At 42.7% G+C, this 17965-nt stretch overlaps 1 protein-coding gene across 1 annotated transcript; it reads right to left on the bottom strand.

Moving 5' to 3' along the window:
• Positions 1-12164: 12164 nt before the first annotated feature.
• On the bottom strand, positions 12165-14611 carry LOC147867416 (putative inactive receptor kinase At2g26730). The gene is made up of 2 exons (XM_087315196.1): positions 13217-14611; positions 12165-12980 (listed from the first exon to the last, which is right to left on the bottom strand). The coding sequence occupies exons 1-2, from the start codon at positions 14574-14576 to the stop codon at positions 12256-12258; spliced, it is 2085 nt and encodes a 694-aa protein (XP_087171322.1). The 5' UTR covers positions 14577-14611; the 3' UTR covers positions 12165-12255.
• Positions 14612-17965: the final 3354 nt, after the last annotated feature.

Below are 17965 nucleotides of genomic sequence, written 5' to 3'. Positions count from 1 at the left end.
CGGCTTTTTGTCCTATCATTAGCCCATCCACATCTCTAATCGATGGGTTCCACACAATTGGCATGTAAATCCATGCATATGCATCATTTCTCCACCTACATGTGATCCCCTTTCTGATTTCTTGCCATGCTTTCATAATTCCAATAGCACAAAGACTCTGCATACTTCCCCAGTATTTGGGTCTCATTTCTGGCACAAAGCCCCAAAATGGGCTGCTTGGCCAACATCCACCTTGTCTCGGCAACCACATCTTCCATCTACGTTGCCATAGAAGTTTCCAAGGTGCCTCAGGAGGTTGTAGGCTCCTGACCACTAGTTTGTCTAGCAAGGCCTTCGTTTGCACCACGGGATCTATCAATCCCACCAACCCTGCACTTTTCCTTTTTATAAGCGTGGTCCAAGCAACCTTTGCACGAGCCTGTTTTTCCTCCGTGCCCCCCCATAAGAAATTTCTGATAATCCTTTTATCAATTTCATCGACTTGGGCACGATTATCCAACATGCAGCAGTATGCCATATAGTGGTCATTAGAATCTCTTTTTAATGCCATAAAGAACTTTCAAATGCAAAAAGAAAAATCTCTTCGATACTCTAGAGTAGGAGGAAGCGTGTATGGGAGGACGATGTCCAGGCTGGACAGATGGTATTTGGACCCTCGACTCATGGATAGGAAAGGCAGATGCATTATTTGTCCGGGTACAATGTTCTCTGATCATGCCCCTGTTCTGTTGCACATACAACAAAACAATCGATGCAAGCCACTACAGTTCTTTATGGCATTTGAAAGCTTTTCAACAAAAAAAAAACTTTTTAATGCCATATAGAACTTCTTGCAATGCAAAATTAACCTAACAAATGCAACAAGTAGTTAACAATCGACAACGGTTCGGTTCGGTTTGAGTGTCAAAACCGAAGCGTTTAAAATTTTTGAAACTTGAACCGAACTGAACCACGAACCATTTAGAAAAATTCAAACCGTTAAACCATTAAATCGTTAAACTCAATTTCAGTTTTCAACTTAGGTCAAAATTCAATTTTTTAATTTGAATTTTTTTTCATTGTTTTAAATTTTAATTTTTCAAATTTTAAAGATTTTCCTGAAATGTGAGAATTAGGCTTAAAAATGAAAAGATTGCTTTTAAAAAAAAATTAAAAACCATTAAACCGTTTAAACCCCGATTTCTAACCATTGAAACCAAACCATTCAACCCCCCCCCCCCCACCAAACCAAACTGAACCGTTTAAACTGTTATGTTATGGTTTCACAGTTTGGTTCAATTCTTGCCAAATGTTACAAGTACATAGTCACAAATCTTTTGCGTTTTATAAAATGTTTAGTGTCTTTTTAGTCTTGGAAGATTCGAAAAACATTTGGAGCTTCATAGGAGAGGAATTTTAAAGTTTTGAGGATACCCCCATACTCTACAATTTATAAATGTCATTGCTCGATAATAATATATAATAGAGGTATTAACATCAGGGCAGGAATTTGACGGGTGTCATGCCCGTCGAAGGCCATTTTGCCCGTCAAAAACATACACATAATAAAAATGTCCGTCAAGTGACATATAAAGTTTAAATATCCATTTTTCATGCGAAAGGCCCCTACAAATTATGCATGTCAAATGACATGTTAAAATTCTATTTTCCATGTCATATATATTAGGGAAAAGTACCCATGATACCCCTAGAAGTTCGTCTATTTACCAGAATGCCCCTGGAAGTTCCAAATTTACCAAACTACCCCTATATCCAAAAAAATACACTTTATAAAGTATACACTCAAATCTTTGGTAAATAGGGCTAGTTCGGGTCCATTTCTTCCATCTTTGATAAATAGGGCTTGTAGATTTGAGTGTATAATTACTTTATAAAGTGTAATTTTTTGGACATAGGGGTAGTTCTGTAAATTTGGAACTTCCAGGGGCATTCTGGTAAATAGAAGAACTTCCAGGGGTATCCTGGTACTTTTCCCTATATATTATATACATATACATATGTCATTTATTATAGATATGAAGTGTGTATTATAATATATTAATACTATATAAAAAAAATTCCAAAAAATTATATGTTATTGTAACACGCTTAAAATAATATCATTATCATGTAATAATGGTATATACTCTCAAATATTTATTCTTAATTTCTTTACTAATAATATTAGTTGAAATTTTAAACAATAACCTTTATTAAATACATACTTTAAGAGTGTATAACTCTAGGTTTGATTTTAATGTTTTAAGTTTTAAAAACTAAATTTTTTTACTTACATAAAATCACCAAGTTTGGTAAAAAAAAATCATACTTTCTTTCTTTTTCAAAATGAAGCTACTTTCCCATTAGTTAGGAAGGATTATTACATAGAGAGTCTACAAGGAGACTTATACACACATCAGGGTGTCTTCCTCCGATCAAGTAAAAGAAGATGAGCCTACTTACAATGCCTTGCGGCCTAACTTAATGTAAGAAGCTACCTATATCCAAGTTGATGCCCTTCAATGTTGCCTAGTACGAGTCGGATCTTGGGGCCTACAACGAAGAGAGGGTGGCAGGTGAGTAGGAAATAGCCAACGTGGGGGCTGGTAGTTCCACCTCGGGGCACTCCCACCTTGCATCACCATAGGTGTGTTCCGCCATTTCTGCCAAAAGTGCAAACGGGCAATGACCACGTCGTTGGAGTGGCTACAAACCTCTTCCAGTTGCCCTCGTAGGCAGCTAATAAGCGCGAACCATATGTCCATGATCACTTCCTCCGGGGGTCGTACCGTACCTTGGAAAACCTTGAGGCAACGCGTTTTCCATATATACCACAAGGTGAAACCTGCAATCAACATCCAAATTTCCGGAAACCTAGGGGATGCGGGCTACAAGCCTCTTTCAAAACGGATCTTGACGATTTTGCCTCTCGTGCATACATAGCACCAACTATCCGCATTGACGGCGTCCGTCCACCCTTCGACCAAGTGATCAATCCATGCTGCAGCGCTCCACGAGGTTGTTCCTTCACTTCACATGCCGCAAGGAGGCTAGTCACTCTATCCCATACCTTTTGAGCTTGAGGGCAATCCCACAAATAATGTCTCAGAGTCTCAATAAGTCGAGAGCATAGTGGGCAGCCTAACGAGCCACCACGTTTATCTAGCCATTCGCCAACGGGCTCCACATTATGACCGATCTTCCACCAAAAGAGCTTGATCTTTTCAGGCATGTGGAGACGCCAGAGACCCTTCCAAAAGGTAATGAGCGCCTCATCGGGGATGCCCAATGTTCGCCAGCCATTGCGAAGGGGGCCGCCTAGTTACAGCTGCAAAGTCTGACCCAATTTAGTGGTGTAATCGAAGAAGTGATGGGGTCTATCGTCATGTTTCCATCTGAAATCCCATGGGTCCCAATCCAGATCGACAAGGGGGCGACAACCGTATACCCTTACCCTCCAATGGGGTTCCACCTTAGCAACATCTGGGTCTATCTTCCAGATGTTATCAACCTGTGCCACCACTCGGATTGGGTGCCAAGAGCCCCTACTCTGACTGTCCCCAAAAACTGTATCTCTCCCCGATCCGCTCACACCCTTTAGCAACTTGACCATTCCAACCTCGTCAAAGAGACCGAACCATGCATGTTCTCTCGCCTCCCCCATCGGAACCTTGTCAACTGCCTCAGCTATCAGTCTCCGCATTTTCGTAGCTCCCTTGAGGGGAGGGAAAAGGTCCTCTTGGGCTCTTCCTGAAACATCCATGCGTCTCCAATCGTCTATAGATAGGAGGCCTGTTTGTGCCAGCTTTCCCCATGCTAGGCCCTTAAGTTGCCCTAGCATCGTGTCGTCACTTGTTCGCACGTGAGGATTCCAAAATAGTCGTTGTCTAGTCCATTCGGTCAATGTCTCCGTGGTGTGCTAGAACAAATGTTTTCGTAGATGGCACCATGCCCGCAAGATGGAGTTCGCGACCCTATCCTCAAGATGGCAAGCCAGTTTGGGTGGGACTCTGCTCGTGTAGCACCAATTCAAGGAGTCGGGCCAAGGCCTACCATACTTGGGAGTCCCTACTTGCTGCCTGTTGCGAAGTAGTACCTTCCACCACCCCTTACCTGGCAGGAGGCAGTGAACCACCATTTTAGCCAGCAATGCACGACTCTGCATTAAGGGGTCTATGAGGCCAAGCCCCCCTTTGGCCCGCGGTTGCGTTAACCAACACCATGACACAGGCGGAAACCCTTGGGTTGTCCTTACCTGACCATATAAACCCCCTGATGGCAGCCTTAATTGCGTGCAAACCTACAGGGTTCATAATCCAGCATGAGACTGAGTGCCACATGGTAGCGAGTAGCACTTGTTTCGCAACAAGGACCCTACCAGTGAAGGATAATTTAGATCTAGTCCTATTTATTTTGTCTTGTATGTGGACCAATTGAGCTCCCTTGGGGATTGACCTCCACATCATAAATCCAAGGTACTTGAATGTCGTCCCATCAGGGACCCACATAAAATCGGCATGGGGTTGCCATCTTGGTTTCTCTTGTTCGTTGAACCAAAGGCCTTGGGTTTTATTCCAATTGATCTTGGCACTAGCCGCCTGACAAAAGTCCTCGAGAAGATGTTCAGCCCATTGCAAATTCTCCTCATCACCATGCAAGAAAAGAACCGTATCGTCGGCATATTCAGATAACATCAAATCTTTAGTCACATTGGGGATGGGCAATCCCCGCAACCCGCTGGTTGGTGCTTGTAAGTAGGCAGAGAAAGCCTCGGTTACAAAGAGATAGAGAGAGATATGGGGCTAGGGGACAACCTTGCCTCACTAAGCGTTGTAGTTGGAAGGCAGGTCCCCTAGAACCAGCCATCAATACACTACTCGTAGCTGTCCGATAGAGTGCAGAAGTGCAATTCCTCCATTTTTTAAGTAGGCCCAAAGCTCTCATCACATTTTCCAAAAAGGTCCATAACACCCTGTCGTAGGCCTTCTCGAAGTCTAACATCAGAATAGCCCAGCTCAATACGGAGCGACCGGCCAATGCCATAGCTTCCCAAAGAAGCAACACATTATCAAAGATACACCTGTTCTTGACAAATCCAGTTTGATTATCATGTATGATGTCCAGTAAGCAGCTTGCTAACTGCCAAGCTAGGACTTTAGCGAGTATCTTGTATGTCGTGTTAAGGATCGTTATTGGACGCCACTGGCACAACTCTAGGCTTCGCTCTGACGCTTTGGGGATGACATATATCATCCCCTCAACCAGACCAATCGGCATCTTTCCTGAGGACCAAATCTCTTGAACTTCGGCTTCCAAAGACGGGATAACACATTCCAAATGAATCTTGAAGAAATCTCGTGAGAGACCATCGGGGCCGGGGCATGCACCCCTTCGCAATCCCCTAAGCGCCTCCGAGAGTTCTAAACGAGAGATGGGGCTACCGAGCACAACTTCCATCGCTTGGGTTACCTTGGGGTGAATGCAAGACATCACTCGATCAGTCAGCTCCGTGTTATGCCTCATATGCATAGGTGCGAGGAGGTCACGATAGTATTGTGTTGCCATTTCCAGAATCTCAGTCTTGTCCTCAGTTATTGAGTCGTCTGGTTTGCGCGGCCCTTGTATACGTCCACCACCACCCTTGGGTGCCTTGTAGTGAAAGAAATGTCGGTTGACCTTGTCGTCTTTTCTAGCCCACCATGCTGCGTTTCTTCGAAACAGCATTAGGTTCTTCTCCAAAGTCCTTTCTTGTACCTTCATCTTTGCTTCCTCCAGCTTAGCTCTAGACCAATTGCAACCAAGGTCTACCTGTAGTAGCCGTTGCGCTGCCGCAACGGCCTTCCTTAATTTTGTTTCAATGGCTCTAACCTGTTGGAGGGCGTGCTTGGTCTCCTGTTGTAAAAAGGAGGACGAGAGGGCCAATTTTTTCTGCAAATTTTCGTTGGCTGATTCACTACCCATGGTGTCCTGCGATATACTCTGTAAACCGGCCTTCACCTCTTCACTCTTCATGATCTTTGTGGGGATCTTCACATTGAGACTGCCCGTGCTATCGTTGGGTGGGTTAAGGTCTAGTCTCACCGGCTGATGATCTGAAAAGTTAAGACCTGCCAAGATAGCAAAGGAGCCCCCAAGCTCTTCGAGGGATGAGCTGATGTATATGCGATCTAGCCGTGCAAGACTACCGCCCCTAGCATTCCCGACGGCTCTGGAAAAGTGCAGCGAATGTGAGCTTCTCCTAAGGGAAGAGCCCCATGTATCCTTCACCCCGATTTTGCCAATTAGGAAAGCCCATGAATGCAGCTCCGCACCATAAATAGGCCTCTGGGTCCCTCCTTTCCTATCTCCCAGGTGTTCAATCATGTTGAAATCACCTGCCATTATCCAAGCCTCGGCATCAGGTAATGTTGTCGCTAAAATCCTCCAAAAGATTGCTCTCTCGGGAGCTGAGTTAGGGGCATAAATGTTTAGCACCCCAATCTGTAGGTGATTCCATTTCAGAAGCACGTATAAGGCCCGACCCTCCACTAGCGTGCCAGATGATGTTACTTCGTATCGGGCCTTATCGCTGATCGAGATGCAGACCCCTCCTCTTCGGTGTAGGTCACCCTGCGCAGCCGACCACCATGTGGTCCACCCGACCGACAAGGGGTTTACTAAGCTCTGAGTTCGCTCTTGCGAGAGGTGGTGTTCTTGCAAAAGCAATATGTCAATATGGCCCCCTATATTACGGGGATTCAGCTCCTCCTGAAGTCTTCTACATACTTGGTGTTGTCGGCCTCCACCAAGGCCTTGTACATTCCACGTTAGGATCCTCATCCGAAAACGGTGACGTTGAAGCCCATGTTCAGGCCGATCCCCATGTTATGGGGCAAACTAACACCTATTTCGGGGGGTATGGTCTCCACAGTAGGCTGCAAATCCCCTACGGGATTCTCAGTCGGTCGTTCCCGACTCGCTTCAAATAGATCCCGCGATACATTTATGCTCCGAAGCGATGGCACATCTTGCATCCCTCTATCTAAGAGAGTCGTCACCAAACCAGGTGTTGGTCTGCCTATCTTACCCTTTCCTTTGTCCTTGACCTTGCCCGTCCGGATCCACGATTTCACTAATCTGAGGCCACTACCACATTCACATTCCAGCGGGGGGGGGGGGGGGGGGGGGGGGCCTTTGCCAACTTCTCCTCCAAGGTGGACAGTACAAGTTGGGGTTGCATCTCCATCGGGGTAGAGAACACGAGTTTAGGCTCTCGTGGGGGAAGGCATGAGGAGTCGCATGGGGACATCATTGCTACCAACACTTCTGGGTCGCCATCCCCTAACCCTTGAAGAAGTATAAATCTGTTGGTAGCTCTCACCTGTAGGTCGGGTGCCTCGGCACTCCCAGAGAGGATCTTTACCCATTTCAAGGGTTGCTCGTCCACGCTTGCTGGTCACAAGGTAGCGGGACTTCTTTCGAAGGGGTGGTCATGAAAAAGGGCGGAAGAGGATGCACCTAGGCCTCCAAGTTTCCCCTTCTTCTTAACGGGTAGCCAAGGAGCCTCGTCACCCTTGGTTGTCCTGACTTTGCTCGAGGGTCGAGGTCCCGAGCTTCCCTTTCCAGTCTTGCGAGGACACTCCTTAGCTAGGTGTCTTGTCTGTTTGCAAATGAAACACTGCCCCGGGAGTCCCTCATAAACCACTTTCAGCACTGTGAGACCTAGCTCCTCAGAGTAGAGTCTAATCCTTGATGGAAGTCCATGGAGGGAAGGCACCAAGATGCGCAACTTGGGCACCTCCACAACTGTGTCTACCATTGACGCTTTTTGAGGACATATCATCCCTATTTGTTCGCCAAAAAGAGGGAGCAAATGGCACAAAGGGGGAGGGAGGCCAAGAAATGTTGTGGTGATCACCCTAGGGTTGTTGAGTTTCCGTAACTCTTCAATCGGATTGAACCCAAGTGACCATGGCTGGAGCAACACCTTGTCGTACTTCAGTTCGAGTACCTTGAGCTCGACCAATGGTTGCGCCAGCGAGCCATTACCTAATTCAATGTGGAAGAAGTTTTTCCCTAAACCCCTAACACTCTTGATCACAGGCATGTTCTCCAACACAGCCACCTGGAACATGTCCCGAACCATGCCCCAACTTGGTCTACGTGCCAGAAACCTACATACAAAGGAGGTACGCCGTAGGCGTTCGATTTCCTCCGCTAAGAAACGGTTGGCCTCAGGGGACAAGGTAATGTCAAGATCTGATCCACCTTCTTCATCAAGCAAAATGGGCGTTGGTGGAAGCTCGATTCCTCCCACCATAGCGAGTTATGTGTCTTGCGAGGTTGTCTGTGTTGTTCTTCCCTTCCCCCTTTGTTTTGTGTGTTTTTTTAATGTGTTATTGTGCGTTTTCTGGTTGGGGAAGGGAGGGAGGATTGTGGGTGTGGGAGTACTTGGACAACAGCTGGTACCGTGCTCCTGCTCTTGCTCTGTTAGACAACGTGCGCGTTCCTCGTTGTGCACATGCTCCTGCTCCTGCACGCCCTGTTGTGTTGCTCCCACTCCACGCTCTGTTGCTCGTGCTCCCGCCATCGCCTTTTTCATAGACAACCCTTATTTTTTATTTTTTATTTTTTATTTTTTATTAGTAAAAACATTAACATGATATTAATTTTATGTATTTCATTAACTTTGTGAGGTAGTTATGTTTATTTGTGCCTCTTTGTGCACTTTCTATAGTAATGAAATGTATAACAATGAAGCATCATATAGAACTTTCATTATTAAAATTTGCATATCAAATGACATGTTAGTTTTTGCACTCTTGTGTGATATGACATACATCTTTAAAAAATGCCTGTCAAAAAACTTTTATACTAACCCGTCAAATTCAGGCCCTAATTAACATATTTTGAACATGGAGCTTCTTTTTTTTCACTTTGTTTTTGCAAGGCAATTTTCTATTTTACACTTCAAAACGCAAAGCTATGGGAGGATGTACTTCTCTCTAGAAGGTAAAAATGCCTATTGTGAAAAATAAACCGTACACATCACATTGGTGCTTCAACTTGAGTATCGATAGAAAGGAAATGATAAGAGTCAGAAAACAAAAATGGCACTACTTTTAAGTACTTTCAACTCAATGTTTGATTGCAATTTCCTTGGATTAGGAAAATTAATAAATGTTGAATAAAGTGTGGCTATGAGAGGGCCCCAATTATGAGCATAATTGAGTAGAACATTTATGAATGAGAGTGAGAGAGTAAAAGAAGTACGATACATCGATACTATTGTGGTCATTACAATCTTTGGCTAAGGTTATTTTGTTGTCTGATGAAGATTTCATCGCACCCTCTAAGAGCTTGTAAGGACTCTTCACTGTTGTCGACGGGAACCACACCTTAGAGTAGATTTGTCAAAGGGATGCAAGAACAACTCACTCAAAGCATGTGAAAGCTTCAAATGGTTTTCCAAGATGACATCACGTTGCCAATATATTTTGATTCGACAATAGCAAAATTGTCAATGTGATATTAATGCACTAGCCTTTCATACACATCTTCTTCACCTTATTAACTACTCTCACAAACTTAATTATTTTCATCTCTTTTCCTTGAAAGAGAAGAGACGTAAGGATTTCGATGGAAGTGGAATATGAAGGGTTGAGGCTATTCATATTCAAAGGACAATATTTTTGGAAGTGAAACATGAATTAAGGTATTGTTCATAAAAAAACAGATTGACTACTATAGGTCTGTGAGACTGGTGGGCCCGAAACCCAAGGTGCATACACAAGTAACCATCTTTTCGACAAAGTAGTCACTAACATGTCCAAAATTTATATTATGTATGTTTGTTGCAATATATTGCCATAATTTTATAGAAAGAGCATGAGAGCAAGATAACAAACCATCTACATCTTCGTTTATTCTTCAATAAGTGGATTTTGCGTAAGTACATTTATAGAGAGGTTTATTAATCCAACATTTTTTTGAATGTGTTCTAATAGAGGATATGCATAGTGGCTCCCCAAGAAAATTGACCAAAAACAATTGACATAACTTGAACAATATATTTTTATCTATTTGTTGCAATAGAAATTATGAAAGTCATACAATACATACTACGGAAAAGGATGGATATGCAATGGAGTCCAAAGAGTGCAAATGGATGAAAGCAACAAAACTTGAAGGAAAGCATTAGATGTTTAACCATAGAATATTGCGACATCACTTTTTACAACATTAGAATAGTGTGATTTGATGGAGTTATATTATCGTAGATTACTCCAATATTACTCTCCGCAACAAGGGAATCTTGTGAGTCTATGTGTATATATATAATATTAACATCCATGGTAGATCAAATATGATCTGTCAAAAAGGGGTCATGCTCATGGCAAGGATCGAACTTTGGCTCGTTCAAATTTATGATTTTGATGTTACAATGTAAACCAATGAGCTAAGCAAACATAGAGCAATTATTTATTCATAACGTAGTTTTGCCGAACATCCAATGTAAACAAGTACCTCATTGCTCCATAAAAGAGCATGTTCTTGTACTTCTAATGAAAAGAAACACATTCATAAGTTTGTGTCTTCCAACTAGACGGTATACAAAGGTGAGTGGTTTCTCACAACCCAATAAACTTGACAATCGTGTTTTACTACCAAAGGAAATTTTTGATAGTTGGTGCATAACACTTCCACCGATTACATCAAGAAGGTTAAATACCAAATCTAACATAGCCCCATTGGAATTTTAACAAAATAAAGTATTTGAACGTAGGATTAGACATCATAAATAATATTGATAGGTGTGTCGAGTCCGACCAATGAGATTGTGAGTGTGAGACCGTCAATGAAATGAATTTTTATAGACAAATCTAGTGCATCACAAAGCCATGTAAACCGCTCCAACAACAATATCCTTAATGACACAAAAATGAAGTGATTCTACATATCCAAGAACTTGAGCACACTTCATATAAGCACAATCTTTAGGAACGGTTGGCAATGAAGACTGCATCTTTTTCAATAATGAGGAGAGAAATACCAAAATAAGCCCGTTTTTCGTAACATTAAAGAGAGGTCTATACATAGTTGACGTCTGTGGGCTATTATCTAATATTAGGGTTCTCGTATTGCAACTTATGTATGTGTTCTTTAGCTTCTCGTAAAACCTTGTGCTCCTCTAAACTTCCCCAACATCTCCTTTTAAGCAATGTGCGTGCTCTTTTCACACAAGATTTTGGAAAACAATCAAATGAATTAAGCTGATCTTTTATAGTATGATCGGTTGAAGGACAATTTTGGCTGGAGTATTTATGCTTTTAATAACTTATTAACTTTACTTATAATTGGATATGGACATAATATGCTCCCAAACCTCTGTACACGGGCACAATACATGCTCCCAATCCTAAGCCTGCCATGGTAATAAGAAATAGGCAGGCAAAGCAATACATGAATTGACTAAAACACACTAGATGAAGTTATCGTGGTATTGTTTTAAATCCTTCAAACTGTTTATATGATGTTCACACTCATGAATGAGGACCACTTGCATTCCACAAACTGGATGCGAATTAAAAGCATATCAGATTTGTCTAGAATATTTAATATTTACGACTTTGCAGCTCATCTAGTCAATGTTGTGTGATCAAGATTATAGTTATTACCTTGGGATGGAGGGGGGAGAGGGGGAGACCCCATAACCCATGCAATAAAATAGAACGGTGTATAACAAACATACAAGATGAATAGTGCAAAATTGACAATCCATTATTTTTAGCACATCGAAGTTTGAATCCAAGTCTTTGAAACACCCACACGATTGATGTTAACAATTTCACATGATCGAACATTTGTTGCACATCTTTCTTGGAACAAATTTCACACAATTACATTTCTAACCAAAGAAAATAGCATGAACTCTGACTACCATATCCAAAAATAACTCAACACCAAGTAAGAAGTGCGGCTTCTCACCCTCTTTTTGATATTCATTTTCCTCACAAACAAAATGCTTTTTTACTTACATTACACTGTATCTCTTCACAAGTTGACGGGCAAAAAAAATGACAAAGAATGACACATATACGAACTACCATTTCATCTATCATCATCTTCTTCTTTTACTGCTACTGAATTTGCAATTAACCATTGTCACAATATTCGTATGCTATGGTGAAGAAATAAATGAATACAAAAAAGGATGAAAGAATACAAATGTGTGCATGAGGATAGATATATCATGTTTAATATACTGGATGGACAATCGAGGGAGGGGTTCCAGCCCTAGGAGCCAGAGGATTTGTCATCATCCGTGGTGGTGGTCGGGGGTCTTCGTAGATTCTCCATCATTCGGAGCACGTGACTCATTGAGGGCCTCTGGTGAGGAGATGGAACCACGCAAGGCATCGCAATTTGGAGAAGCTGTAGCATCTCTTCTTGTTGTGCAGCAATGGAAGCTACGGATGCCGACGAGTGTTCAACGATTAGGAGGAGGTGGGGATCAAAAACTTCGGCTGTCCATTCCTCCCTCACAACCGATTGTACCCACCGTGGGAGGTCACAAACGCCTATGCTGCCACCATTCTCCGCATGTAGAAGCTCACCGGGTCCTGTTCCTACTAGGGCTGCATTCCCGTGGGCAGTAGGAACCGAAGAACCCACCGAAGAAAGCGGCATTTTCCCTGTCAGAAGCTCGAGTAATAAAACACCAAAGCTATACACATCAGCCCGATCAGTGACTCTTCGTGGGTCCGTGACCTCCGGTGCTGTGTACCCGGAACACATCCTTTGAGAGGCCAAGGCGGGTGTTAGTGCTACCATTTGGACTAATCCATAGTCGGCAAGACATGCCTCTAGATTGCTTTTCAAAAGCACATTCGACGACTTGATGTCGCCGTGCACGAAATTATGAGCATGAAGGAAGGCAAGGCCACGCCCTGCTGTCAATGCAATCGTAACCCTAGAGTCCCAATCCAATGGGGTAATGTTATACCCAGCTCCCCTGCTTCCTACAATACAAAACAAATGACCACCCAAACAATATAAGCACTGTCAATTCTTTACTCTACATTACTACCACATAGGTATCCTTGGTATTTACTAGATATAAATATGCAAGTTACTTGCTTCTATATGCTGGCAGCATGCACTTCACACTATTTTGCCAATCATAATTCATATCCTATCCTACATCACAACACACATTTCATTTCCACGGATTACAATCATGATTTCTTCCACTTACGGTGAAGCAAAGGTAGCAAGCTCCCATTTTGCATGAAGTCGTAGACAAGCAGATTCTCCTCTTTATCGAAGTAATATGCTTGAAGGGGAACCAAGTTGGGATGCTTGAGTCTACCCATCATCTCGATATGCTGATGGTACTCGGCCTTGCGTCCATCTTCGACATCCCGTAGACGTTTGACGGCAACGATGAGACCATCTTCAAGGACTGCTTTGTAAGCAGTGCCAAGGCTGCCTTTCCCCAACACCTCGGCTGATGCTCGCAACAAATCCTCGAGACCGAACAACTGAATCTCGTGATCATCGATGAAGATGAGCGTCTTCATCGTCTCCTCCCCACCAGCACCACCATCCTTCAGCATTGTGCCGCCCCCCCCCTTTCTCAATGACTCGCATGACCACTCTCTTCGTCTCTTGGTACGTTCTTCTTCTGCGGAAATTGCTCGGGAGGTAGCACCTCCTCCTGCTTCATGTGAACCTCCTCTAACCCCCTTCTTTGTAGTAGACTTGGCAAAGTAGCAAAGGAGACATAGGCACAACAGCAGTAGGACAAAAGCTAGCGTACTCCCACAAATGATGCCAGTTACAATGATCCTGCTTAGCTTCTTGCGATGGTTTGTATGATGTGGGGATTCCACAGTTACAGACAGTGTAGTAGTAGTAGTAGTAGTAGTATTACATAGAGAGAGAGGGGGCCCACATAGGTTCAAGTTCCCTACAAACCCAGTAGTGGAGAAGTTAGCAAGGCTGGATGGAATGGAGCCATTCAAGCGATTGTTAGAGACATTGAGCACCTGCAAAGACTTGGCCATGTTCAATGTGGGCGGGATGGGACCCTGAAGTGCGTTATTCTGCAGATGGAGAGACCTGAGGTGGGCCAGAGCCCCCAGAGATGGAGGAATGGTGCCATTGAAGGTGTTGAATGAGAGGTCTAGTTGAGACAGGAGAGGGAAGGCAGAGAAGTTAAGAGGAAGGTTACCGGAGAGGTTATTCTGTTGCAAGTAAAGCTTGCGTAGAGAAGAGAGGTTTGCGAAGTCTGAGGGTAGAGAGCCATGGAGACTGTTAGACCTGAGGCTCAATGTTTGGAGGGAATCCAGCATTCCGAGAGTTGAAGGTGGGATTGGACCCACGAGGGACTTCCCAGGTAATCTCAACGAAGAAACCCTCCTGTTGCCACTGCAACCTATTCCTGCCCAAGTTGAACAAACCCTCGCCAAAGAAGATGAAGATGAAGATGAAAACGTCCATGAAGAAAGAGAAGAACCATCACTTGTTAAGTTGTTCTTGAAATGAAGCAGAGCCAGTGCATCAGAACGCAAATCCCCTCCTCCTCCACCTCCACCGCCGCTCCCTAACGACATGGCCACGGTTGGGCAGAGATAGTAGTAATACAACAACAACAACAACATTAGCACTAGATAGCTTAACATGGACATGTGGAAGAAGAAGAAGAAGAATCAATGGCGTAGAAGATGAAGAAGAAGAAGAAGAAGAAGAAGAGTGGAGAGATAGTTGAATTTGCAATTTGCAAATTGGTGGCTTGTATGTTAAGTGTGTGATTTATGTTTCTGTGAACATGATGAGAGATGATGGGGATGGGATGGGATGGAAAATAGTAATTAATGGCTAGCCTTCAGAATCCTAAGCTCTGTGTCTGTGTGTGTGAGTGAGAGAGTGTGTGTCTGTGTGTGTGTGAAATAGAGAGAGAAAGAGAGAGAGAGAGAGAGAGTGTGTGTGTGTGTGTGTGTGTGTGTGTGTGTGTGTGTGTGTGTACAAGCCATGTCTTCTTCTACATACATATACATGCAAGAGAGAACTGAACTACTTGTAGAGCTTCTTTTGGCTCTCACTAGTAGTTGTAGTGGTGGTATGTGTGTTATATATATTAGGTGGTACTCCTCATTAGTTTTGGTGGTCTATTATACTTTACACACCCACACACACATAATGTAGTAATAGTAAGAGTAGCCTGATAGGTCAGCATTTGAATGTAGGTTTACCTTCAATTTCAGTGGCACTATAGGCTCTTTCCTCTATAGCCTTATTATGAACTTGATTTAAGTTAGTTTGCTTGAGACTCTCTTAACCTCCAATTAGTGTGTGTTAGATAGAAACTACGTGATTAGCTAATGGATATCAGTACAGCAACGAACAAACGTCTTGAGCCCCTACATGCCGCGTGTGAGTTTACACATGCTACATTTGTTTTTTTCCAAAAAAGTATGCTACCCATTAGTTATGAAGAAATTACATGAGGTATCATTTGTACAAGGGTCGGGCCTCATATAGAGCTTCGTGGCTTTGATTAACTCGAAACTAGAGGGATCCTTCTACAGTTCAGAGACGGTGGGGGGATGTCACATGGGGAGAGTCCTCGGTGGGAAGAGCCATTTCAGCGGGAAATAGCACCATTGTATATTTCCGCCTAGCAATCACAACATCGACGTTCCACTCCATTTCAAAATGAAGGTTTCCCATGTCTTGGATGTTGAGTTATTTCGCCTCGAATATCTTCATATGACCCACGAAGAATTATAATTTTTATCGTCCATAAAGAGGCCAATTTTGACCTATGGGACCAGAGTATACATGTGTTCTTGATATATGTCTCCTTCCTAAGAAGGGGCATTCATATGTTGAAGCACAAAGTCTCTATGTGTTAATAAAGCATATACATATGAGCTCAAACTTCTAGGTGGTGTCTTAAGTATGGATCTTAAGTTATCAAAGTTCCATGATTACTATATTTGTTTTTCTACCTTCATCTTAACGTATCGTTGGTGATTAACTAGCATAACTATGTCGTATAGAGAATATTAGTGACAACTTGCATGTCGTAATGTGCCTTTGAATATCTGAGAATAGCCCTTTATTGCTTGTGTAGTTGGCAACTATGGTCAATTAGCTTTATAAAAATTGATTTTGTGTACTATATCTAATACAAATCCACAAACAATAACATATTGAGGTTCACATGATAATTTTATAAGTAAACCTTATGCTTTTCAATATTCATATGCAATGCCATATGGTGAACCGTGAATGTATATGTGTGAAGGAATCTAGATATGACATCAAATCCAATGATTAGCTAACTCATCATTGATGTTGTGATGTGGGAGGTTGAAGGATAGGGCAAGGGTATTTACCCCCCACACTTTTACCACTAAATGATACCCGCCACAATCTAATTGTATTACATAAGTGGGTCCTCTGTCTAATTCTAATTATGCTCGTAACCAAGCATAATTAGAATTAGTGGTCGGTCTTACGGTCTGGCAAGTGTGGGTATCTAGGTGCAAGGAGACTTTGCAAGTAAGCAAACCCCACCGGCTGAGAAATATAATGATGATCTGGTTTAATCTTATTTCTACGTTACGAGGAGAGTTTGAAAGTCTTCAAGGGCCCTCTGACGCAAGTGAAGAAGCTAGAGCTCGTTTCCTTCTGAAATGGAGCGGTTCGTCGATGCTGCAGATGGTGGATGGTAAAGCGAAGTGGAATTATCAACCACCCTAGTGGTTGTTCCCCCCGAGTGTACCCAACATCTAGATGGGTGTTGCCATGAGAAGCGAATGGAGGACATCTATGCTTAATTCTGTTTTGTAGAGTATGCGTTCGGGTAATGCTATGCGCATCGAGTGTTGTGGTGTTTTGGAGTTTTTCTTTTGTTGTTTCATCTACGCATGTTATTTTCTTTTGACATGCAAGATGGCTTGTAAGATATGAGTTGTAAATTATCCCTTGTACATTGCCTTAACTAATGGAAGTAGTTTTTTTTTTGGAAAAATTCTAATTATGCTCGAGGGACCCCTGATCACTCTCTGAGGGGTCCCCCACAGACTATATTGATCAGCCCCGAGTGAGAAGTTCTTTCATTTGCCAGAATTAATTTATAAATTACGCGTCTGGGGCGGCTGACAAAACAATTACTAGTGGTCCCCATGCAACTACAAACGCCAAAACAACACATTGGGCTAAATGTGTGTGTGTGTGTGTAATTACTTTATAAAGTGTAATTTTTTGGACATAGGGGTAGTTTGGTAAATTTGGAACTTCTAGGGGCATTTTGGTAAATAGACGAACTTCCAGGGGTATCTTGGTACTTTTCCCATAAATAAATAATAAAATACCCCTCACCCTCATCGACAAATACTTATATACAAAAACATTGAATTACCTATACATGTTCATGCACATTTTTGTACAACTAAATAAAAAGATGCATATACCTTTATTTACGTATGTTTAGAACCCTTTTATCACACACACTACATATATAATTACATGATGATGGACCCCATGCTTCGTGGGAGAGACAACACAAAGAGCCTTAACAAGGCCATTGAAAAGATTGTGGATATAAATGGTCACTGTGATGGGAGAGTTGTGTCCAAGTACATGGAGGTCTATAAAACTAAAATGCAAATGAGAGATATACTTGTATCCCTAGATTTAGAGACCAATCTCATTTCCCTAGACTTCTATCGAAAGGGACAATGGTCAATCAACACTAGGTGTGGATGGAAGATTGGGGCAGAAACAAGGGCAATAGAAGAACTTCATCGTGCTTGCCCAAATGTGAAAGTCAGAATTGGTGACATTGATCTAAACCAACACTTCTTTGTGTGAGAGTGAGCGTCCCACTCTACCATCCTTTGAGAGCCTTATATCATAGTGGCTCAGATGGAAAAAAAGGTGCTTGACAATGGCTCATCCTATGCTCGAGTTCTAAGGATGGATCGAGTTTAGA

This window comes from Azolla caroliniana, unplaced genomic scaffold (assembly GCF_043228905.1).
Source record: "Azolla caroliniana isolate FFs.n. ecotype wild unplaced genomic scaffold, voAzoCaro1.0.p SCAF_2, whole genome shotgun sequence".
Taxonomy (NCBI): domain Eukaryota; kingdom Viridiplantae; phylum Streptophyta; class Polypodiopsida; order Salviniales; family Salviniaceae; genus Azolla; species Azolla caroliniana.
The sequence above is the reverse complement of the archived record's forward strand: the minus strand, read 5'-3'. Positions and strand labels throughout refer to the sequence as shown.